At 44.7% G+C, this 26,306-nt stretch overlaps 1 protein-coding gene across 1 annotated transcript; it reads left to right on the top strand.

Moving 5' to 3' along the window:
- tinagl1 (tubulointerstitial nephritis antigen-like 1) lies at positions 1-26,306 on the top strand. Its single transcript, XM_071545695.1, has 12 exons — positions 1-178; positions 4,542-4,852; positions 7,073-7,139; positions 12,182-12,274; positions 12,498-12,612; positions 15,181-15,307; positions 15,626-15,776; positions 15,880-16,066; positions 17,740-17,785; positions 18,760-18,883; positions 22,412-22,457; positions 22,595-26,306. Exons 2-12 carry the CDS (start codon positions 4,549-4,551, stop codon positions 22,760-22,762), a joined length of 1,428 nt encoding a protein of 475 aa, XP_071401796.1. The 5' UTR covers positions 1-178; positions 4,542-4,548; the 3' UTR covers positions 22,763-26,306.

The following is a 26,306-nucleotide window of genomic DNA, read 5'->3' as shown; positions in this document are numbered from 1 at the left end:
AGAGACGGCAGGGTCTGACAGAGCAGATCCTGTGAGAGTGTGAGAAACACAGAAAAGGGAGACTGACTTTGCTCAAGCCCTCTCTACCTGTGAATGACTTCCTGAGCAGAGAACACATCAACACTGGTCTGCAGTTTCCTGTCGGATTACAATACCCAGATTTTCCTCAGAGCTCAAGGTAAAGGAAACTTTTCCCCTCTTTGCAGTTTTCAACAACCCCCCCCCACCCCCTCCTTCTCCGCTTCTTCCTTTATGCCAGATTCCAGGCAGGTGCAAGCTGCACGTCACAGTGTGGCATACAGTATACTCATGTTACTGCAAAAATCTCTCAAGACTTTCTGAATTAGAGATACTTTTTGATATATATTTGCTGATCATAACCTATTTTGCTCAGATTAGATCTAATTCCCCAGTCTGTGCATATTCAGTGTGGTTTTGCTTTGTTTCCCCAAAGTTACAGTAGTTACTCAAGTCTCCTTTCGGCACTGTTAGGAAATATTTACCTTCTAGGTGTGGGTTGGTACTACACAATAATCCCGACCAAGATATTATTAATGGATTTGAGAATATGTGAAATCCCTGGACGGCGCTGCACAGTGAGCGAGTGGCAGACTTTGTTAGAGAGGTTATTGGGTCCAGTGTGTGTTCGGCTGCTCCCCTTGTGTAATCATGATGAGGCTGATAATACATCAAGCAGGGTAATCCCTCCACTCACCTGTTGTGGTGCAGGCTGCGTTGGACACCTGTGCAGTATTATAAGTGTGCTGTGCTGTCCAGGGCCTTGACTTGTTGTTTTAAAAGCAGAGCTGAAGAGATAAAAGTCAAGGACTGTGTGTGACGCTTAGATTTGAGAAGGCTGATATACTGACTCATGGTGCTTGATTTATCTGGTGGGTTGTGCGGTATTGTTTCAAAGTTCAGCTGTGGTTCCTTTATGTGTGTGTGAAAGGAGAAGGTGAAAGCGCGGGTCATTGTGTGTGTGTAAGTGGGAGTGATTAATAAAGAAAGAACTGTGAGTGTGTGTGTTTGGCTGTGATGTAGGAGCAGCTGGAAGACCCTGACTCTGCGGCTCCGCATTCAGCCTCTGATGTTACTGGGTGTTCACAGTGTATGATGTGTGTGATGTCTATTGAAGTACAGCAAAGTGTAGTGTGTGTGTGCATGCATGTGTGGAATGTGTGTATATGTGTATATTGTGTGTGTGTGTGTGTGCGTGCGTGTGTGTGTGTGAGTGTTTACATTTTAACATTCAGTTATGCATGTATGTATCATTTTGTGTGTTCATGAACGTAATTGTGTGTGTCTGTGTGTGTGTGTGTGTGTGTGTGGTATGACTTAAGTCACTTTCAGGGACACAAACCAGACTTAAGACCAGTTGATTGGGGATTGCTTGTGCAACTGGGGACAAAAGCCGTGTCCCCAATTGGTAAAAAGCTGATTTTTGGGTCAGTGGTTAAGGTTAGGGTTAGGTTATGGTTAGGGTAAGTCTCCAGGAAATGAATGTAAGTCTATGTAAATACCCCAAAAGTGACATAAGTAAGACTGTGTGTGTGTGTGTGTGTGTGCGTGTGTGTGTGTGTGTGTGTAGGGGTTCATCTGTCCTATGGCTGCAGTGTGGGATCACTTGCTTGGCCGCAGCTGTCTGGAGCACTGATGGGCCATATGGCAGCTTCTGTAATACAATCAGGACAGAAACCCAGAAACCCTTCTTTCAAAATCAAGCTGTAAAGGAGTTGGAACATCAGTGTATTATATATTGAAGACTCTCGCATCTAATACCCTGCATGAGATACATATTTCAGGAGCTTATTTTGTTGATGCCTGTGAAATACTGAGGTAAAAAAAAAAAAAAACTAAACCTAGCCAAGTGGACAGAGGAGTAACATCAGCTAAAATCATCAGTATAAACTTCAACGGAGAAGTGCACCAAACACAGTAAAATAGTGTCTTATATTCAGGTTAGTGGTAGAACAGTACATTGTACAACCTATAGCTTTTTTAGTATAAGTTGCTACATATGGGAAAGCTACAGATGATGAATTACTGTCGACAGCCAGAATTATCCTCAGCACTGAGGTTTTAGGGAGGTTTTTTAACACTCACCGTTTGACCCGAAGGCCTCAGCCACTCATTTAGCAGACTGGTGTGGGTGTTTTATTGCACTGCTGCTCCGAGTCTGCCACAACAAAACACTTGTGTAAAAGAGGAGACCTGCCCATGCTGCCATATGCCTGTGTGTGTGTGTGTGTGTGTGTGTGTGTGCAGTGCAACTAAAGGCGCAGTCATGCAGAAAACAGCACAGCAAAGATCTTTTCCGGAGCCCCGCTTTATGTGCACAGTGTCTATTGTGCTCTGAGTCCTGATTGGATAATTAATGATGCTATTTATGTAAGCAGCGGCCAACCCCTTGTCTTTGTCCGGCCCCACTCTGGCTCCCCCGTCCAGTAACCTGAGACCAAGGCACGCGCACACACACACACACACACACACACACACACACACACACACATGCACATGCACACATAACACACATGCTTGTACACATACTGCCCTGGATGAACAGTGTCACAATTAAACATCTGGAGGGCATGTTAAGGCCTGAGACCAGGCGAGGCCTCTCTCTCTCTCACACACACACACACACACACACACACACACATACTGTAGCCATGGTGACTTTTACACTCTCATGTTCAAGTTAGAGACAAAAGAGTCAAATCAATCACAGTGTTGATAAGGGATCAGAGAGCAGGTGACATAAATGGTGGATTGTTCCTTTAATGGTGGTCTCTAGTCTCTAGATATAGATTTGTTGTTTTTTTTCCAACCCGGACAGCAAATGCTGGGTGGTATCACAGCCACCAACTGGAGCACAAGTGTGAGCATATAATCAGCATCTATGACTCTGTTGGATCGGCACTTACAGTATGTGTATGCTCTCCCTCTCTGTTTCTCTCTCCTCTCTCCCTCTCCTTTCCATGTTTTCTTTGCCTTGCCCACGCCTGGCATTGTATATTTAAACGTTATTATCTCTGAAGTCCATAAATACAATGGAGGTGGGTTGTATGTCTGTGTCTGTTCATCCAGTCAGGTTTCCTCGAGTGTGACAGATTAGGCTTGACAGCAGGAAGTTACTTTATTTCCGTTACTGTGATAGCATTCTAATCTTGGGTGATGTCGCCTCCCTCATGCTAGCCTAACCGCACAGGCATGTCGCTCTTAGATAAACAGTGAAATATCACATTATAGGGCTATTAGAGTGCGTCTGCTTCTATCTGTCAGTGAAATGCAAGCAGTGCTTCATGGCTGTAAATAATAACAGTGCCAGTGGTGCTAAATTTATTTATTTATTTTTTTAAATAAGAAAATGTGAAAACCGTCTACAAAGTGCAAAATGAACAATACAATAAAATGCAAAAGCAATACAACTCCTATGACTGATGCAGTAGAAGTCAAAGACTGTATGAAATATGTAAGAGGCATGCAATCTAGTAATGTTATTACAGTTGTTTCTGCCCCCTTGGATCAGCAGGGACATGAAAGTCCTGGCTGAGAGGAACTGCTGAAAAAAAAGTAGCTAGGGAGCCAACCATTTGTCCTGAGACCTCAAACGACCCCATCATACATCATACAACATTTAAAGAACTCTGTGATTTTATCATTAAGTCATGTACTTGTTTTCCTCCACTCTGTTGCTGTGTGTATTTTCTTATTTAGCTGTTATTTTCCTGACTGGATGAAAGAAAAGCTAGAAAAAATAAGCAGATGATCTCTAAGGATCATGTGGGTTTCTATTTGGGCCTTGCTGCCAACTCAGTTTAGACTTATCCTGTGTATGTATGTGTGTGTGTGTGTGTGTGTGTGTGTATGTGTGTGTGTGTGTGTGTGTGTGTGCGTGCTTGTGTGTGTATGTGAATTGAACTCCGGGTGGTGGACTTGTGTGTTGGCAGCGGTCATACCCCAATTATGCAGCTCACTCTGTAACCTCCTCACCGCTCTCCCTGTGAAGTGTGACGTATCTCAGCTGCAAAACCATGAGTCAGTCCTTTTGCAGTGTCTCTTCTTCTTGGGAACATTAGGCCAACTTTCACAAGCATTATATTATCATATAATCGTCCCTTGGAGGAACAACAGAGAGAGCAGTAGGACACGGATTATACACTGCAAATATTTTTCTTAAACCAAGAGAAAAATTCTGCCAGTGTGGTCAGATATCTCCACAGTTGCACTTCTTTCAGGAGTGTCAATATATGTCAGAATAAGGCAGATCACTGCACTACTATCAAGAAAATGAGACTTGATTTTTATAAAAAATCTTGAAACAAGTTGATTTGCATTGGAAGCAAGAAATTATCCAACCCCATTGGCAAATTTTTTCACTTACTTTGAGAAAATAAGGATTTTAGGACTCAATAATAGACTAAATAACTTATTAAAGCAGTGTTTAGCATTACCTGTACCATAAACATCCTATATCCTATTTTTTTATTCCAATTCAAGCAAACATACGATACATAAATGTTGTCCGCTCCTTCCGACAGATTTACCATGAAGCTCATCCTGTCGACTGTAGCGGTGCTGCTCCTGGTGGCGGGAGAGGGGACTGCAGACAGAGTCCTGTCCAGAAGGACCAAGCGGGAGCTGGCCAGCCCGCTCCACATAGGTGGCATCAGGGACCCGTTCGGCTCCTACTGCCAGAGGAGAGGAGGCTGCTGCCCCGGCAGAGACGACCTGTGCACCGTGCCCTACCTGGACACCATCTGCTACTGCGACCTGTTCTGCAACCGCACCGTGTCCGACTGCTGCCCGGACTTCTGGGGACACTGCCTGGGCGTAGCACCACCCTTCATTGGTAAGTATGAGTGTGTGCGTGTACAAGAGTGTAGTGCCTTTTTGTGTGTGTAAATGTGTATGTGTTTGTGTGTCCATGAGTGTGTTTTGTAGGAGTGTGTGTGGGCCTGTCACAGTCAGTTAAGTCAGGATCTGGACCACACTGCAACACAGCATGCTTCAGAGACAGACCTAAGACCTGAGCATAAATTACAATCACTTACCTGCTTCCTTTTAAGTTCACTCTCTCTCAAAACAAAAAAGAAATTCTAAAAAACTCAAAACATCATTAGATTCAGTTCGTATTTTCCATAATATGCACGTAACTGCAGATGACTAAGATTAGCCTCCCCACACAGCTATAGTACATTTTCTCATTGTGGAGGTGTAAAATGCGCCAGTGGCGGCAGAGGCCTACCTGAGAATAGGGCTGGGAACAGTAGGCTTCTTATTAGCCCAGACAGAGGGAGGAGGGGTGGATGGAGGGATGAATGGAGGTCAGGAGAAAGAATGTGGGCTATGTGGAGGGAGGGAGAGATAGACAACGAGTGCAGGACGGCAGGCGGAGAGGCAGAGGGGTCCTGGCAGGTATGTGCTCGCTGGACGACAAGGTATGAGGTGGGACACACACACACACACACACACACACACACACGAAGACACCCACCGTCACACAGCCTGGAGGAAAGACATGGCACTTCAAAGGGAAAGAGGTGACAGTTTTTTTTTTACAATGGGTCCTTACTCTCACTCCATAGCTGCCTTTCATTCACAGATTATTGCATACTCCATATGCTCAATGCTTTATTCAGCAGGAACTTGCTCATTATGTCATCAAACTCAGCATAGAATTTTCTAATATTCACAATTAATATAGTCAAATACAGTAACTGATCCATAAAACTGTACATCTGTATTACATCTTTCTTGTTAATGTTGTATATGTGCAAACTGTAAAACTGTAAATCTTTAAATATGTCAATAGGCAACATTGAGTGATGATGAAGACATGAGACATAAGAAGACATTTTTTTTACTATATCATCTGCTGCTACTTATCTTATCTTACACTGCACAAAGCTTTTAACCGTACTTTATACGCAGATCTTCATCATCCTGTATTAAAGGTGCCACAACCACTTCATATTCACCCATTTCATGAAATTACGTACTATTACTGTTACAGAATCTCCTCTGTATCACATCTCTCTCTATCAATGGGCTTAAATGGGCTGCAGCTTGTCACATGCTGCAGCCCTGTAATGATAGAGTTGTAATGGATTGGGTGAGACAGCTGTGAGGGGACGATGGGTATCTGAGAATCTCACTAATAAATCACACTCATCTCCTTCAGGCCTCTCCCTCTCACACCAGAGGAAACATATGAATTCTTCGTCAGCTTGTGCCCTAAATTCCACCTGGAAATCATAGTGACGCCTTCCGTTGTAAATATTAAGGTTATAGTTATAGATAAACCTCAATCTAAGTCTGTCACTGTGTAAATCAATGTAGTTTTCACAATCCATATTCGAGCAGGGTTCAAACCTCAGCTGTTAGGGGTCAAATTCATTCAATAGGAATGCTTAGACCTCCTCACCACCGTATCATTTCCATTGTTCAGCTCAGCTTGAGAATCTTAAGTGGAATTTACCCCACCTCCACAGCTCACACAGGTCTGTAAGTTTCTCGGTGCCTAATGATGGGCATAATGGATGGGGAAGTTTGGTGCCCCTTTCCCCTGGATCTGCGTGGAGGTGGCAGAGCAGAGGGTAAGCTGGTTAAAGCATGACGAGGGCCCAGGAGGCCTGGGAAGGCAGGAAAGAAGCTAACGCCACATTCCTACACTGGATTACTGCAGCTCAGAGTTCCTTAGGCCTTACACACAAATACATGCATGGCACTGCACACACACACACAAGCAGGGAGTTACTGTTAACACTTTAATTCCTGGTGGGTGGTGAGGGAGTCCGGCCAGTATGATTGGTAGAGAAAAGAGGGGAGAAACAGCCAAAAATGAAAAGAAAGCTTCTGTGTTACGTTAGGTGTGAGTGCATGTTTCTGCATCTGTGTCTCTCTCTGCAACTGTGTGTGTTTGCAATTGATTCTGTGTATGACTTTCTATGAGATTATCAGTGGCAGCATCTTTGTGATTGAGCCACATCGAATCCTCGCTTACAACAGAATCAAATTCTCAACCTCATCCAGCCGCCAAATTAAGTTGCCCTTGTTTGTCTCCTCTCAGGCACCTGCGAAAGAAATGGAAACAAGTTCTTCACAGGGCAAACATACAAAGAGAACTGCAACTTATGGTATGTAAAACCATTTCCTATCCGCTCTGTCGGACATCCTGCTATCCTCCTTCTCACTGCCTTTATCTCTTTTAATATCATTCTCTTTTCAGTCTATCTTTTGCATTGATGACGTGATCTTCATATGTTCATTCACTCACTTGCTCACACGTGCACACACATACTCACACACACATGCACACATACACACGGTATGTATGGTGTCCCCTTTGACAAGAGACACATTCCTCAAATCTTCCTGTCCACCTCCTCCTCTCCTGTTACAGCTATGTGTTACAGTAATGAGAGCGACCCGGGGGGCAAACACACACACATGGGGGTCAGGGAAGTGAGCTAGGAGCTCTAGGCCTGCCAGACAAAGTGTTTATGTAGGCGATACACACTACTCAATGTGCATTACCTCTGTCATCAGCCATGAGAAAATTATCTTCATACCCTTGAATGGGAAGTTGTACTGGTTTGGTCTTGTTTTGAATGTTCGGTGGATACACTTTTTGTCTAGATACGCTTATCGAGGCACAGTGCTGCGCAGAACGGTCTCATGACTGAATTTATTACTGATATCTTGAACATCTCTTGGTCTTGGTTATTTGATGAAGGCTGTTCTTTATTACACTCTTGAGCTAAGAATGGCTTGGCAGTCTGTCCCGGTAGCAGGGGGAACAGTAACGGTATAACTGCGAATAGATCTGGATTCGTTTGATGCTATTTTTTTCCCAAGGGCCTCTCTTAGTCTTGCTATGTGTGCCAACCTCTCCAACAGTGTCTTCATGTCCCCTACCAAGTAACATGGCTAAATTAAACATAATTGAAACAGGCTTTCGTCTCTTGAGCTTCCAAACTGCCCAGAGTGTTGCCTTTCATGTCAAAAATCCACACTCCACTAATGCACTAAATTGTGCCTGGAAATTGTGACCCAGAGCTCACAAACTCAAAATGTTTTGACTCCTTGACTAGATTTTGTTGGCCTTATTGATTCATTTTTACATCTCATGGCTACTGGTGGATAGATTTACGAGTAACTTTTTGGTGTATGACCCTGACGTGAGGCTAAGAGTTTCTAAATACAGTACACTTGATCGGCACTCGCTACCAGCAGAGTGTCTTTTATCTCCTCGGCCTGCTGCACCCTGAGTCTAATGGAGCCGGTGTGGCTGCTGTCATTTCTTTGCATGATATGGATGGCAGTCAAGGCGATGTAAAGCCGTTCTTGAAAGACTGGAGGGAGGAGTGGGAGGAGGGAGGAAAGGAGACAGGGGGAGGAGGTCAAGTGAGTGAAGGCCGAAAGAGGGGAAACTGAATTCCTCACCTGTCCTCCACAGTGGTTTCTCACATCCCTGTCATTTGCTGTTCCTCAAAGACTGTGTATGTGTGTGCGGTTTGGTGTGTCCATCCACTTCTAACAAACAGCGTAGGCGCGTGTGCGCGTGTGTGTGAACACACACACTGGCAGGCATGTCGGTAAATGTTGATTTGACAACCATTCGTACATCCGTATTATATTTATTTTCACCCTACCTCTATACAGAACACACTGGCTGTCTGTCATGGCATGTCTAACCCAAACCACTCTGACCCCACTGATCCCCACATCATCCGCATTAGTCTTGCAGCTGTATGACTCTAGTAGCTGGGCTCTGTCAGTCTGATCGGCCTGAACTATGACTCTCATCAAGGCAGCTCAATTAGGCTTGACCCCAGCGTGTGATGGGGGCCTAGATAGGGGCCTGTGGAAGTGGGTTTAACATTGATAAATGGCGTCACTGTGGCTGCCTAGCGTTTGCTCGCCTAGCGTTTCTCCTCCAGGACAGACCTGTGAAAGTGCGAGCAAACACGGACTCCCAGGTAAAAATAGCCTCCAGTGTTCTAGGACGCCAGAAACCAGCGTTTACGTGCTAACTCCCCCTTTCACTGTCAAACGCAAACAAAAGAGCCCTACGTACACGCACATACACTCTCACACATGCTTGTTAAAGCAATACACATGGACATTCAAAACTTGCACAAAGACTCTGCACACACACACACACACACACACACACACTCCCTTACACACTCCCATTCCCACTCCCACTCTCTCCACTTATTCATTTCCCAAGTGTGCATACTCCCTGTTCTCTTTCTCTCTCAGCCCTCCTGCTGGGACAGAATGAGAACTGGGAGTATGGACGGATGGATGGAGCTTCCGTTTTGAAACGACGGGCAGCTCTCCCTCTTTCCCTCTTTCCCTCCACAGCCTCCCATTAGCGATGGTGAAGCCCCACACACACACTCTCTTATCTGTCCCTCCCACATGTCTTGGCTGACCATTCTGATTTCAGCAACAGAGAAGCTTTGTCAGTGCTTGGCCCAACACAGCCAAATGTCACAGCCACAACCAATTAAGTTTTTGCACTTTGATACCTGAGCCACAATCAAAACCAACTGTATCTGCCAACTAGGGCACTCTTGCAGCTAGGCAATTGTCTTGGGGAGTTTTTGTGAGTGTTTGCCAGCACAGAGACACACTACATCCTTCAATTATTCATGTCAAACCCACTCACTTGCGCTGTTATTTGCATTCATGGTGTTTGTAGCAGCAAACGCTTTTAACTGTACATGTGAGTGAGCATGCAGTGTTAAGATCGTGTTTATTTTTACTTCCCTGTCTGTGTGTGTGTGTGTGTGTGTGTGTGTGTGTGTGTGTGTATATGAGGATGCAACTGTGATAAGCCTGCCGGTCTTTTGTCGTGCTGATGGGATCTTCAGCTAATGCCTTTGCTTCATTGAGCTGTTGGCATCCTGATAACTCTTTATCTGCTCCAAATGATCTGCAACACGGCGCCTCTTGCCTGCTATCTTCACACAGCCTGAAGGACCAACTATCTCCTGTTAGACTTGGCTGGAGTGCTGCTCTATCTGCTGTACTTCAGATTGGCCAACATCACATTGGCTCTTTACATCACCTTACAGTGTCTACGGAGGTGTAGATATGCCACAGTTGTCCGGTATAATATGGTGAGGTACATAAGATAGTGAGGTAGCCTTTCACAATGTGCCAACAGCTGAAGATTATTTCCATTTGGCTGCATTGGGACAGTGTGTTCATGATTACACCAACTTGTCTCATTAAGTGCCACAATATTGTTAAAGGAGAAGCCAAAATTGTTAACACTAAAGATGGTGATGTCTCTACGCTATTAATTTAAGGAGATTATAACGACATGCAGTATAAACAGAGACATATTTGAACACACACAAACATGGCTCTGTTCCCATCTGCTGTGTGCAGATGGTGAGACGGTACAGCTCACATAGTGGAGGTGTCTGTGTATTCGTGTGTATGTGTGTGTGTGTGTGTGTGTCAGGTTGTATGTACGGCCTCAGAGGTGAAGAGTGCGTCTGTCTCTAATAGGGAAGTGTGACGGAGAATGTGAAATATGGCCTCCCACCGTCCTCACACCCCCAATATTTCATTCTCAGTCACACTCTGTACCTCTGTCTCCACGAGAGAACATGTCAATGTGCTTGTCCCCGCATGTATGTGTGTGAGTGTGTTTTCGCCCATTACCGTGTGAATTTATTTGTGTTTTTGGCCCGCTGGGTCTGGGTCCCGGCACTGCGCTGCATGCCTGGGTTCCTCCTGAAGGGAGGGAGAGGTGAGAGGTGAGAGGTCGCTGTCTATTTCCTCCAATCAAAGGCATCAGACGGTCCGCTGGGGCAGACAGTCACGGGTCTGACCCTCTGCCAGGGGTAAAATACAAGGTGATGATGGATTTGTGTGTGTATGTGTGTGTGTGTGTGTGGGGGGGGGGGGGGGGGGGGGGGGAGGTATGAATGAGAGTGTACAGTATATACAGTGTGTATGTGTGTGTGTGGGTGTGTTCCTGAACAGTATTTTCACATGTCTGGAGTCCCATTAGGGAGGAACGCTGTTTGAGAACTGATACATACGTGGGCTTCAGTGTGACTAAAGGGGAATTTGGCCTCTTCATCATTCTGTGTGGTTGGTAATCCTCTATAGGCCAGGTTCTCCACTCTGTAAATATGACATATAATGTACAGTAGACTTTATGGTCTGCAGTCTATACATGCCTGTGTGGGATACACCCCTCATGAACAATCACTATAATGTTCCTAAAAGGACTCACAGTGTGTCTGTGGTACTAATCATAATTAATGCTATTTTCTATCTGTTATGGTGTCACTATAATTTTCCTAACATTTGGATAATATAAGTTTATATATAACAGGCCTCCGTTTTGTGTTTTGTCTGGACATTTTTAGGAGAAATATAGTGGATGTAATGTTCTGGAAATGTTCAGTATTTTGCTGTAAACAGTAAAGTAAGACAGGACTTAATGATATACTTAGCTGCAGCTCGTTATCATGTACTTCAAAGTATCAGAGGGAGGTGAAGTCAGGTCCTGTCTAATGGTTTCTTATCAATGAAAGTGCTTCATCTGTGTGTGTCCAGTTGTTAGCTCTCTGCCTGGCCGCACACACACACACACACACACACACACAGACACACACACACACACTCACTCACACACACCACAGTGACTCATCAGAGAGCACACAGTGCAAATGCTCTATTTTCAGTGCATCCCCAAAGTAAACATCTTAACGTCATCATTAATATCCTGCTCTCTTATCTCCTCCATCAAATCCCTGACTTCTTCAGTCCCTCTGGCTTCTTCTGACTAAAAATGGATATGCATTCTGCAGCCTTAAAAGGCTGAATTTTCCTTTCACCCCCCCCCCCCACTCTCCCCTCTCTCCCTCTCTTTCTCTCACTCCCTCACTCTGTCTTTTCTCTGCCCTCTCTGCCAGCTATCTCGTTCTCGTTTAATTTCTCACTGGGGAATTCCACTCCTCTGCATATTTGCCTTCTTCTGAGACGATCTCTCTGTTTTAGTTGTTGGCCTCAGCGAATTTAGCATAAATATGGAAAATAAAAAAAAATACGTGCAGTTACAGTTTTTAATAAATCCTTTAATACTGAAATCGCCACTTTTTGCCCCTCACTCCCTCCCTCTCTCTGTCTCTCTCTCCTACAGTACGTGTGGTACCACAGGGCGCTGGGAGTGTGAGCAGTATGCCTGTCTGATAGAGGCTGACATGATTCATGCAGTCAACAGAGGAAACCATGGGTAAAACACACACACACACACACGCACACACACACACACACACACACACACACACACACACACACACACACACACAGAGCTCTGACACTCTCACTGGGACTTAAACATACACTTTATGGTATTTTGACACACTTAGACACCCACAATAAGCTCTTTACTGCACATAGTTACAGGTTCCTCTTCTCCCCTGTCCTCTCCTCCTCCTCCTCCTTCCTGTTTTCAGGTGGAGGGCAGCTAACTACAGTCAGTTCTATGGCATGACTCTAGACGAGGGCATCCGTTACCGTCTGGGCACACAGAGACCCTCCAGGACTATTATGAGCATGAATGAGATCCAGGTAAGAATTATCCCTGGGGTTTGTAGGGTTATGTTTTAAAAAACCCAGCCGACCAAAAATACCAATCGACAGAGTATTGTTTGTGTTTTGGGCGACAGGGTGGCCTAGTGGTTAAAAAGATTGTCCTTTAACTGTATGACCGATCAAGCCTCCAGGGACGTTGTTCAGTAGCCGACCTTGACCTCTGACCTGCCTGTAGAGGAGGACAAGTGAAAACACAATTTCCCTACAGGGATCAATAGAATATTACATTACAGGGTTTTAATGAATGGAAAAGCTTCAAATGTTCGATCCTTACAATGAGATCTCATAATTTTAAGATACTTTCTGGGTGTTTTAATTCAGAGAGATTTTTTTAACCTGGTTTCATGCTGTTTCGGAAAGCAAATAGCATGTAAAAATGTTAAACAGAGTTCATTTCCCAAATCATATATATCCAGTGTATAAAAGTGTTATTTTTTCAGCTAAGGATTTACATTTCCTAGTGTCTTTTATCAACTACCATGATCTGATTTCATTTTGAGCCATGAAATGGTGGAGATCTCATTTTGGAATGAAACTCTTCCTTTAAGAACTGCATAATGACAGTAAGTGGAAACAATAAATCTCCATCAGTACCGAGCCATGTGAGTGTGGGAGACATCAGGGGTGGGATCTTGGTGTGTGTGTGGGGGTGGGGGGGGGGGGGGGGGGGTGAACAGCCTCTGAAATTTTCGCCGCAGGTGAGAACGCAGGGAAGATGTAAATTGTTACAGTCGTGTTGCCATTTTTTAGTTCTTCAAAAGCCGTGAATTTTGTTGTGACATGTTTGTCATTTTCAATATATGGGTTTAAAATGTATTATAACAAGGCAGCACTGATCAAAACAGTTTTGGGTTAATTATGGCGGCCCGTTGGAATGTGACGGTGTCTCTGTCTGGAACCCAGGTCTACTCTGATCCTGTTTAGTCTTTGTTTACATTTTACCCAGACAGATTACATAAGACGGAACCAAAACATCAGACAGAGGAGATGGAGGGGATGGTGGCTGGAGAAGAAAGAGCAATCTCCTCCTCAGTCTACAACCCCCCACCCCCCCATCCCCTCATGCCATCCATCCCTTCATCCCATCCACACTTCCCACCATCCCCCTCACCTCTACCGACATTCCAAGCCGTCTCCCACCCAAACCCCCACACCTCCCCCTCCCCCTTCCGCCATCAGCGTGTCCCTACCTGTGCCAGGAACCAGATCACTGCCTTGCAGCTCATTCATAAATCTCTCTCTCTCTCTCTCTCTCTTCCGCTTGTCTATCTGTGGACTCATTTGAAGGGACAGAAGCAGAAAGTGTAAATTTATGAATGAAATTATTGAATTATCCATTGTTTCTCTACAATACAGACGCACACACTTTACCCTTTGCAATGCACCCATTTCTCCCATTTCATCACACCAGACTTCCTCACTGGGTCAGGTGTCGGGGCAAGGTGTGTCCAAGCCTGGACTCTGACCCGTCCACAACAGTGCATCATCTCTCACCAGCAGCACATTCCTTAGTTACGTATCAGGTGTTCTGCACAGCGAACACCTAAATGTGTGCTGGGAATGTGACGCAGGCAGCCAGGCTGTTTGTGAAGGATGAGGGAAGTCAGTTAAATAGAAGCCTGTGCTCTTTAATGGCACATACCTGGGAGTTTAGGAATGCATCCGGCCTCATGATGTGAACATGCTGTTTAGATCAGTCAGGACAAGAGATTAAAATAGAGTAGAGCCTAATGGATTGTCCAAGAATATGTTAGGCATCTGAGAAGTGAATATGTGAGGGAAATATTTGCACATCATCACAGGCATTTCACTCGATTGAAGATTACCACAGTGATATCAATGCATTTCTCCCCGGGGGATGTGGGTCCACTGAGTTCACTGTGTCCATATTAGGCATCGGATTTACTCCTCTTCCAGTCTCTCTCACACTGATGTAACCGAATGGCCTCATGGTTTCATGGAGTGGACTGGGATCAAAGGTTCCTGTCTATTCTAGGGTGGGAGAGATTGACATCGGGCCAAATGGTCCTAATCGCTTGTAAATAAGGCCCCTCTACCGGAAAGTTGCTTAGTGGACTTATGTAAGTCCTTATTACGTATGTCTGCCTGCGATCCAGAGTTGTCATATAAAGCCGTGCACAAGCATTTTAATTGCAGCCATGAGTTGGTGTTCTGTTGTGGGCAAACAGTTATGCTGTACTGCCTGACACCGTATTCAAACATGCCAGAATTCAAAGTCCCACTGCTGCCACTTTCTGTTTGTGGGCCTAAAGCCTGTTGTCCTCCATTTTAGATCCCTGTTTGAGATTGTGTGTTGTCAGTTATGATAATAATTGTTTTTATTCAGAACATTGTCGTTTTCATTAACTCTTTGCATAACGTGGGCGTTGTGAAGCCCTTTGAGACTGTAACAGTGATTAAGGGCTTCACAAATAAACTTGACTAGACTTGAATGTTGATGAGGTAAATGTGCTCAGCTGCACTGAAGCAGGTCTGCATGAACAGCTTCTCTCTAACCTTTTTGCCCCTCTGTCCTTCTGTCAGATGAACATGGATCCTCAGGATGAGCGTATGCCCGTCTACTTCAACGCCGCAGAGAAATGGCCAGGGAAGATCCATGAACCGCTGGACCAGGGCAACTGTGCTGCCTCCTGGGCCTTCTCAACTGCAGGTAGGTCTTTACCAGAAAATACTGGGAAAATACAGGAAATTATTATGGGACATATGGGAAAAGAACTGAGTAAAATGGCCAAAACAAAACATCTTTTGAAAAATGTAACACTTTTTCTAACACGATTATTGCTGGCAAGTAAAGTAAGTACGATTATCATTGAAGTTGTTCGCTTTCTTAAGATCTTTACTTACAAAATAGTAACATATTAGAGGATTTCATCTTTTGATTGTTTGAAAGATCAAGCAACAAATGCTTTTTCCAAAATGGTTTCCATGCATGGGTCTGCCTAACTGAGTGTGTGTGTCTCTTCACTAGCGGTGGCATCGGACCGAATCTCCATCCAGTCCATGGGTCACATGACACCTCAGCTGTCGCCCCAGAACCTCATTTCCTGCGACACGCGCAACCAGGGGGGCTGCGCCGGGGGCCGCGTCGACGGAGCCTGGTGGTACCTCCGCCGCAGAGGGTAAAGACATTCACTTGCATGGACAATAAAAACTACAATGCGGAATGCAAATATGTTTTTGCCCATGAATTGATGATTCAGACCATCTCTCCTCCTCCCTCAGAGTGGTGACAGACGACTGTTACCCCTTCCTGGCCCCGCAGCAGACGCCGGCGGATGTGGGCCGCTGTATGATGCAGAGCCGCTCCATCGGCCGGGGGAAGAGGCAGGCCACGCAGCGCTGCCCCAACACACACAACTACCACAACGACATCTACCAGTCCACACCGCCCTACAGGCTCTCATCCAATGTACGGACCGCACAAACACACAGGGACGCATGCGAAAAATGAACACGGGCACACAAGCACAGATACATGCATGCATGCACACACACACACACGCATACACACCTACTCATAGAATACAATCTGACATACCTAGGCACGTGCACACACACACACACACACACACAGACAGACTAAAGCTCTATATGGAGCATACCTCTCCTACATCAGTTTAACAGCTCTCTTGTAAAACACGTTCTTTAATCTCCAGCGAACACGACTGCTTGCATAAGCCCGCTGTACATTTGTCTGAATTCCTCGCGCTACGCTAGACCATAATCTCTCTCACGTGTTTGTCTCAGTATGTGTTTTTGCACACTTTCCTCACGCATACCTGACTCCCTTGTGAACGATCATGGAAACGTCCAGGATTAAGTCAGGTCAAGTGCTGGACAGAGCCGCACAGTGCAGCCATGTACGGCGAGAGGTCAAGCTGTTGGATTTTTATCTGCATGTTGTGCCGTCTTTCCTGCTCCAGGCAGTGGGCAGGATTGGGAAGGTTGCTTTCAAAACGTAATAGGCTACTTTACAGATTACTCATTAGCTGGTTGAAATTGTTGGTCGAATCAGTAACATAATCCCCTGGAATTACAAAGTAATGCATGATGATTACATTATCAGTTGCCTATGGGTTAATTTGCCTCCAAATACATAGGATATATACACATCAATGAGTGATTTATTCCAGTTTACAGACTGCAATTTTATAACTATTATCAACTATTATTTCAAAGTTAAAAGTAGGTTTGTATAATCTCACTATTAAAATGCCTATTTTGCCTCCAAATTCAAAGGTTTGTAAACGTCAAATTACTGCAATCCTGTTACATCTATTAATGTCCAGCCCTATTCCTGGGTCAGGTAAACCAGAATTATGGTGGATTTGAGTCTCAATGTGAGAGCTGTGATTGACACAAAGAAACAACTTTACTGTATTATGAGCGGCATCAATATATAGTTACTCCCAGTGATCCAGTGGTAAATAAAAACATTTGTAAACTATGAACTCCGCTCAGTGATTGATATTAAGATCATGATCAAAATTTATATTAACTGAGAAGTGTGGGTAAAGTTCATGTCACAGATTAATTATTTTGCAATTAAAAAGCCGAGTGAGGTCAATTTAGATGGATTTACCTTCCGCTAGAATCCTGGTTACTCTACTTCTTGGAAAAAGCAAATCTGTATCCCCTTGTTTGCCCTTCATTGTTCCAGAGTGTCCAATGGGAATGACAGAAGGGAGGGTGTGTGTGTGTGTGGGGGGGGGGGGGGGGGGGGGGGGGGGGAGTAGTTACCTCACTTGCCACAGTAGATACTCTGGGTGGAGTGTCATATAACAGTCACTAAAACTGTTTCCAGAAGCCATCTCCACATGTAGCTACGTATCTCGTCCTGTTCAAAGTGGACCAGTAAGCTGCAGCCAACATGTGGTTTATCAGCCACCATCCATCACTGTAAATGACGGCTAATGCTTCTCAAAATAATTACAGTCTGTTGTTTCTGTCTCCTGATGGCTTGTGAAACTCTCACATCCACAGGATTGTTTTCATCCCCGCTGTTTTACTGACATGCAATGATCATTCTGTCTATCTCTTCTTCCTCTGCTAATAAATCTCTGCATCTCTTTTCTCTCTTAGGAGAAGGAGATTATGAAGGAGATTATGGATAACGGCCCTGTGCAAGGTAAGATGATGTGTATGTGTGCGTTTTTCAGTGTGTGTGTATAAGTGAGTATGGGGGTTAGGGGTTTCAACTTTGACCCCGGTCACCTGGTCAAAAATGATGGGCCTTCATGTCTTCATGGTTGAACTGACCTTCCTTTATGAGCAGGCAGTCTCACTGTCTGGTGCCCATCTGGACCATTGTCAAGTTCTATAGAGGAGTCACGTGTAGGTGTGTGTGTGTGTGTGTGTGTGTGTGTGTGTGTGTGTGTGTGTGCGTGCGTGTGGTTGCACAGGACTGTTCTCTGAGCCGGTGCCAACCTCTTGTTTTATTGTTTAGCAAGCCAGGAAGACTTATTGGCTTCATGTCAAGTTTCCTTTTTTCCTTTGAATTACACAAAGGCAAAAGTGTGTGTGTGTGTGTGTGTGTGTGCGTGTGTGTACACTTACACATTGTATATCAAGCTGATTTGTTTATAACGAGGGAGGTCCACTTGGCAGCCAGAAAACACTGGTTTCAGGTAGACCTCCAAAGGAGGGAATTTCTCAGCTATATATCCGGAGAGTTATTCCCACTGGGATGGAATGAGAAAGTCACTGGGAGTTCAGCTTAGTGGCTCACGCACACGCACACACACACGCAAACACACACACACGCAAAGACCATGAGTTTCAATTCCTCCAATGCCTCCAATGTCCCAGCTGCCCTCTCTGACGTCTGGGTGTGTGTTACTCAGGGGGGAAATTAGAATTTGTGTGCTTGGTGAAATTAGGAAATTGCTTTTAGATGAATTGGCCTTTGAGTAAGATTTTTATCTTTCACTGCCCATGATAGATTCAGCAGCCTTCATAATGGATATTCACATTGTGTGAGTGTGTGCAGCTGGCAGTGGGAGTATGTGCATATGCATCTATCTCTTTGTGTGTGTGCTTGTGTGTGTTGTGTATGCATGTTATATCCGCCTATTAATTCTCCCTGCTTGTTTGTTCTTGCAGCTATTATGGAGGTTCATGAGGACTTCTTTGTCTATAAGAGTGGGATCTACAAACACACAGATGCCAGCTTCACCAAACCTCCACAATACCGTAAACACGGCACACACTCAGTCAGGATCACTGGGTGAGTTACCAGTATTATATTGCATTAAGTTTGACATCATGCCTTTATTTCCTTGCTTTGATTTTTGATCCTAAAACCACAGGCCTATTAGTCATAGCATGCCCCCCAGTAGAGGCTTTATGCTTTGCCCAAACCAGACTGGACCCAACATTACAGTTGGGTTGGATACTTCTTTTTTTTTTTTAGAATTCTGACAGGATTTAATAGCTTGGTATTTGATGAAACCTTTTACTCAATGATGAGGATGAGAGAAGAAACATTACGTTTTGCTCTGAGTTTTAGTCATAAACTTCACTCTCATGTCCAGTTGTTGTGTTACTTGAGGTGTGCAACAGTCGCACCTGCCTGCCGCCCCTCATCCCGATCTCCTTCTTCACGTGTTCCGGAGCTTAACCGCCTGCTGCAAACTCAACAGATTGCTATTCATGTACCTTGCCATTTCAGCAGAATAGGGTTTATTAGGGATGAATCAGGTTTTAATTGGGCTGCGGCTGGTATCAGGCTTGAATTTGTGGACCTGATCAAAGTGCCACCCAACACGCACGCCATGCGCACGTGGCGTGCATGGCTGCATGCGTACGTGCGCACACAGCCCATGAGTGTGTGTGTGTGTGTGTGAATAAGCTCCCCTCCCAGTCTGTTGCTCCCGGAGACACGCCTTGTCTCAACACCTCCGTCTGCCCAGACAAGCCCCCCACACCACCTCCCTCTTCCTCCCCCATTCAGTAACTACGGCGACCGCAAGTATGCAGGCGGGCAGACGACAGACACACCTGGATCACCTGCCCCCACCCTTCCCCGTCTCCGTGGAACTCCCCCCCCCCCCCCCCGCACCATCACTCCTCAACTAGCTGTCTAGCCACCTCCTCCCTCTCTCTCTCTCTCTCTCTCTCTCGTTATCATTTAGTCTAGCCTCACACAGGTAGTTGTTTGCTGCTGCCTTTATGTGCTATTTGGAGGGCAGAGTGAGGCCAGGAGAGGTTTTGCCCCATACGCAGCCATAAACATATTTTCCACTTGTAAATATTTGACAGGACTCTTCTGTGTGAGTCATCCAGCTGGTTTTGAAGGGCGTCTGTTGTGTCAATGATATGGTGTCGCTCACAAGTCTCACTTTCCAAATGAGAAAAATGAGCAGCAACCCTGTAATGGGTCTACTACGGGGGCTATGGAATGTGTTATCATGTGTGTGTGTGTGTGTGTGTGTGTGTGTCTCTGTCTCCCTGTTTGGCTTGTCTGGCCGTCTCTCTTAACTGAAAATCTATGACAACAAAAAGTGTAGCTGGGGGTCTGAGCGTGTCTCTGCGTTGAACAACAGTGTCAGAGGAATAAAAGCGGCTCCAGACAGGGAGCTCAGCGCTGTGATGGAGGCCGTTTCTCTGTCCTCATCCCATTGGCTGCTGATCAAGAGAAACACAGCCCACGCACGGGGGATCCGCAGCATTTCCTGTCCCTTTTTGTGTGTTTTCATGGGTTATTCATGACATTTATGAATTGATTACATTGAGTTACTGTGTGTGTGTGTGTGTCTTTACAGTGAATTATGTGGCATGTTTACATTAAATTTTATAGCCAAGAGCATGTCCCAACCTGTAGACCGCACTTTGTTGGTTTCAGATATGTGTTTAAATCACATATTTGATGATGATCTGATGACAAATAAATGCTATTCTGGAGTGTCTGTGTTTTATGCAAAAACTGTGAATGTACATGTACATGTTTATTCATCATGCTTATGTCATTATGCCGCTCTGTGGGCTGTAATTGCATCTGCATTGACTCATTAGGTCAGTGGGCAGTGGAGTTAAGTTAAGTGTTTACAGATGATGCTGAGGATGAGGATGATGATTCCCAGCCTTCCTGAATGCCTCCCGCTCTTTGGCTCCTTTTACTGATGCTGTGGCTCTTCACTGCTGTGGTCTAGTGGATGGGGAGTCACCAGCGGCATGGATTTGGGGATGGACTGTCGCAGGGAGGGAGGGAGGGAGGGATGGAGCGAAGGGAGGCGGGGGCGGGGGCGTAGTGTTTAGAGCTCCAACCTGCCAGCCGCAGACATCAGTGTGTTTACACAGGCCAAATCCCGTTGCGGTGCGTTCCTTTAAGCCCAGGGCCTGGGAAAGTTTGTGGAAAGAGCATTGAGGTCCACTGTGGTGGAAAGGGCATTGTCTGGCCTGCTGATCCTGACTGCACCGGACAGAGAGAGGGGGATCAATCCCCCCGGAGAGGAGGTCAGGGGTGGGGTGAGGGGCGTTGGGGGAGGGCGGGGCGCATGGGCGCAGCGGTATGCCCATCATTGTCCCTGAGTGAGCAACCGAGCTGATTGGGGGACTGATAAGAGATCAGCAGTGGTCCGATTTTGTCTGGCTCTGTCCATACGAATAAATATGCATGCAGGCAGGCATGCATGTGGACACACACATACACGTACAGATGTGTACATACACACACACAGACACACACACACACATACTACCCCTGTTCACCTCCACAATCCCATCTCTCCAGTCTATTTCAGGTTTTAGTTGCTTCTAATGTTTATCCAGCTGTTTTTATGCACTGCTCCTGGTGAACGTGACGTCTGACTCCACTCAGGGAAACACTGAGCTAATAAAGACACTTGCTGATTGAAGGCTGGCACTATCTGCCAATGTTGTGGTGGCAGGCCACTGAGTTGGCAGCGTCTGAAACCAACTGCTCTATTTCCCAGCATTCCTTTCTCCTATAAAAGATAACAAGCGATTGGACGCTGGGAGGCTCTTGGGAAACGAAAGGCCCGGAGTGCACAAACAGGATGGGAATTGGCTTGGAGGGAACGTTTTGATCAGGTCTAGCAGAAACGGCAGGCGTCTGAAAGTTGGCAACCGCCGGCTAAGACCTAAGTGCAAGGCATGATGGGAATTTATGGGCCTTTGCCAAAGTCTTCCTGAGAACAAAGCTCGCTGGCCAGGGAGAAGGGTAAAGATAGGACTCTAAGTTAAGACGCAGACGTGCATGTTTGTGTGTTGGAGCGGTTTGGTCGTCGGTGCTGAGGTGACGGCAGTGAGGCGGTTCGCTTCCTCCCTAACCTGCCCTCTCCTTCCTGTTTCTTGTCTGGACTCAGGAAGTGGCAGAGGAAAAGGGGGATTCTGTGTTTGTGGCATGTGGATTGGAATGATGTAGGAGTCTGTGTTTGTGTGTGTGTGTGTGCGCGTGTGTGTATGTGAAATAGGCTGTGTGTCCTACCCATAAATAATGCTCTGTTTTCAGGATGTTGTTAATGAGATGAAAGATGTTTTTTTTTTGCTGCACTTGACACTACTTATAGCTCTTCCTGCCTCTCCCCATCAGCAATGCCCAGTGTGTCCTAGGTGAACACGAGTGTTTACATTCAAAGGCATATTTCTTTGAACACATCCATACTTTAAAAACAGCCGTGCAACTCTGACACAGATCAGCGTGGCTCACAGCTAGGCTGATGTCTATATTTGGATGTCATTGTTGTTTGGCTCTGCTCTGTTGACTAACCATCCTCTCTGTTTTTTCCATCAGGTGGGGAGAGGAGAGAAACTTTGATGGGTCACCAAAAAAATACTGGGTAAGTTCTGTTTTTGACTAAAGACATATGTATGTGTATAACTATAAACATGTATATTCCCCCTTAAATTGAAATGTGTCTTTTCTCTAATAACCTTAGATGCTAATTTCTTACCATGTAATAATTTTTCTTTTCAGATTGCTGCCAACTCCTGGGGAAAGAACTGGGGGGAGAACGGCTACTTCCGTATCGCCCGTGGGGAGAATGAGTGTGAGATTGAAACATTTGTGATCGGTGTGTGGGGTCGGGTCACTATGGAGGACATGCACAGCCACCATCACCACCATCATCGCCGACGCAAGTAGAGACAGTACTGAAGTACAAGAAGCCCCACCAAGACCCTCGTTTTTATCCCACCTAGTTGCCCTTTACCCCAGAGGAGAACCACACCAACAGTCCCAGAACTTCAACATATCCCCTTATCCACTAAGCTGGCTGGGACAGCCACAAAACCAAGCCCAGAGCCCCCTCTTCCTCTACCTTTACACCTTACTTTACTCTGGGAATCTCAATACAACTACCCAAAGCCCATTTTCCCTACCCACTTTACCCCTTTTAGAACAACCATCCCCACTTTCCCTATAACTCAAGGTTTATGGCACCAAAAAAAAAAAAAAGAAAACAACTCAACTAAGCTATAGCTCTTTTACGTTGCCTTGCCTGGCATCAACATGCCACATTAGGCACCTCAGGACTTTACTGTTCCAAAGACCACACTTCCCAGAATCCTCAGCATAATATCTGGTGAGACATGTTCATGTCACAGTTTGATGATGACAGAAGGAATAGCTCAATCTGATCTTTTCATTCTTCTTTGTGCTCCTTATGTCAAACTGAATCTTCTCTAGGTCTAAATCTGTAATCCAGTTTGCTGGACCCAAAACGAGAGGGACAGTTTGGAAAAGAGGAAATCAGAGAGGCGGATTATCTAGACATCCCTCTCACAAAGACACAGCGACTCCAATTGTGTAACAAGACAATGAATTTACTGACATTTACCTGTAGGCTACACACATGCACAGTTGGCTAATTCCCTCACTTTTAGACACTTGTTTAGAGTTAGTAGCTACAGGCAGTAGAGTTGCTCACACATTCCAATAAAGTAGAATCGTACACTGGAAATGGTAGGGGGTTTGGTTGGGAGTAGGATAAGGGAGGATAAGATTATAGAGAATTTTGATTTTGGGGGTTAGGGTGACTCATAATACCACCAACCACAACCAATGATTAAAATGACAGATTCTTGAAAATACCTCTGAGTGTTGAAGCAAACTCTGTGGTTAAAGGTGAGCGGCAGAAAATTTCAGTAAATTCTGTAAGAGTGAAACAGGCTAAATCCTGGCCCCTCATGGATGTTCTCTACCACACATTGATACTGGGAAGGACAGTGTCAGTTGATGAGATGACATGAACTAGCCATCGCAACAATTATCACGCTTCTCCAATAAAACATGTATCATTTGGTCTTTCACTCGACGTAGCCTTTGAATAACCATTGCTGCAATTGATAAAATAACATTCCTTTTGATCACGCTAGATGATGAAAAGTCAGCATGAACAATCATGAAATAATCATGACCATGCTGCCATTCCTGACCCTACCATCTCATTTTTAGAGAAAACAATGATGAGTTAAGAGGTTGAAAAGATTGTAAACATGGCAATCTTTGGGGTCTAATGCCTTAAAGAAACAGTGCTCTTTTGGCCACTGAAAAAGATAGTGTTTGTGTATAGTAGTCTTAATTTGCTCCATTCTGTGTACACTGTTACAAATATGAGCTAAAGATGTTATTTGTTGTTGCAGTTATATTTTAATCTTTATTTTATTACTTGTTTTGAGATATATGTAGTATCGTTCATAACACACTCATCAGCCCATCTGTTCAGTTGCTTTGAAGGGCGTTCTGCTTGTACTTCTGCAAAGTGCATGCAGGACTTCATGTCTGTCTGGCTATAGCAAGGAGGCAGGAGGGTGGATTCTGCTGCCAAAGACTGATCGATGCTAAACCATTGCAGAATCTTTGGTTTGATGAACATTTAATATGCAATAAACATGTAAAGCCACATCCAGCTAAGGTTGGAACCACAGCTTCAAATCACACAGGTTACAGATGAGTTGTATGGCTTGTTTAGGTGCTCCTTTTTATTGTGTTTCTTCTGGCAACTTAACATGTTCCAATTTATCAGCCTTGTGCCTATCTTTCCTATCACAAGGGTTTATGGTGTCTCAATTTCAGTTTATTGCAGGCTGACTGACGGAACTTCAGATCTTTTTCCAGCACAGCCTAACTTGAAAAGAAATGTGTGGTGCATTATTACCACTTACTTAGATTACATCCTGGTGTGCTACAACTGCAACTTCAAAAGGCTTTTCCGTTTCTATATCATCATGTCCCATAATCTTGAAGGTCCTCCTACCATTTCCTTCAGGCAGGGATAGGCAGATGGACATAAAAGTGAAGAGGGGTGTCCGGATGGACAAGCAATGTGCAATGTGGTGCAGGGGTTAAAGATATAATAGCAGTTATTGCGTGTTAGCCATGCAATGTACTGAATCGTTGCTTTCATTCCAAAGGGAGCAAGGGCAGAGGATGATCAAAGAGTGGCCCATGGAGATGAGATGCATTACAGTTTAGCAAGGAATCACAATGCGGAAAGGAGAGCGTGAGGATGGAGGTGATGGAGGTGATGGAGGGAGACTGAAGTGAGGCAACTCAGCTGTTTACTGTTTTACTGTAGCCTGAAGGAAGGATGATGATGTCAGTCTGTTAGCAGAAGGAAGAAGATCTTCAACTCCTCTAAATTTTCATCTGTGGGCAAGTTGCTATAGCTCCTTTACAAGAGAGAAAAAGACTAATGGACAAGGACATGGACTTCAGTTCTCAGATTGATTTACATTTACTGTTGCAGTACCCACTACCAGTGCAGTTATTGCTTTCTTTTTGTCTCATAACAATTTAGGCAGATTTTAACCAATGGAGTTGGGAAGCATTTAATATGAATCTATTCTAGATATTTCATGACCACCTCGCCTTTAGATGTAAAGTAAATCTGACCCAATAGTATTTAGAGTCAAGCTCATTATGAATCTGTTGGATTAGTGGAATGGCCCTTTCCCCATGCAATCATCCAGATAGCACCGTCCTCATAGGGATAAACCAGTTATAGACAGAGTGAATCAATGGCCTGAGAGAGACAGGCAAGTGAATTATATATAAGAAAGGAGGAGAATCTGACCAAAGCTTGAATCATTTCAGTGTCTTTTTTCTGTTGAATACACACTGTTTACTTCAATGTCCATTTCTTATGCCTATGTCTGATTTATGCCCATTCAGGTTCATTGTTAGCTTTGGACAAGGTGCTATGACACTGAATATGTGGACAAGAGGTGCAACAAACTTTCAACAAAGTTGAAAGGACAAAGGAAGTGTTCAAGGAAGCCACTTAGCATTATGATTATCTTTACATTATGATTATCTTCACCTAATGGCTTATAAGGGAACAAAGACGCCCTTATCACAGCGATACTTTGGGAAACCCAGTGTTATTCCATGAAAATTAATGGAACCCTTTCAACCCAACAGTTTCCTCCAACTACATACCCTCTCCTTCAAAAACACCCCCAAAGCTGCAGCAGAAACCCCACTCAGAAGTTGTGTATTTTATGTCAAATGAACCACTCCATATTCATTGATGTGTAGACTTTTATTTATGACAAGATGTGTAAATTATATACTTTTATTCTCCTTTGTTTCCTGTGCAATGTTTTATTATCTCTCTGTCTCTTGTATTGTGTGCACTAAATGCGAAACCACAGTAGTGTTCACCTGTGAGGCACAATAAAGTCTT

The sequence above is a fragment of the Centroberyx affinis genome, unplaced genomic scaffold (genome assembly GCF_046629955.1).
Source record: "Centroberyx affinis isolate AG114_WGS23_722 - 3 ecotype Tasmania unplaced genomic scaffold, CSIRO-AGI_Caff_v1 ptg005018l_1, whole genome shotgun sequence".
NCBI classification, from domain to species: domain Eukaryota; kingdom Metazoa; phylum Chordata; class Actinopteri; order Beryciformes; family Berycidae; genus Centroberyx; species Centroberyx affinis.
This window is presented reverse-complemented; position numbering and strand designations above follow the sequence as displayed.

Excerpts from the sequence above, each read along its gene's own strand:
- tinagl1 (XM_071545695.1), top strand. The coding sequence starts at position 4,549 with ATGAAGCTCATCCTGTCGACTGTAGCGGTGCTGCTCCTGGTGGCGGGA. Across the intron at positions 15,777-15,879 it reads TGGTACCTCCGCCGCAGAGG|AGTGGTGACAGACGACTGTT; the intron begins GTAAAGACATTC and ends CTCCTCCCTCAG. Across the intron at positions 16,067-17,739 it reads CCTACAGGCTCTCATCCAAT|GAGAAGGAGATTATGAAGGA; the intron begins GTACGGACCGCA and ends TTTCTCTCTTAG.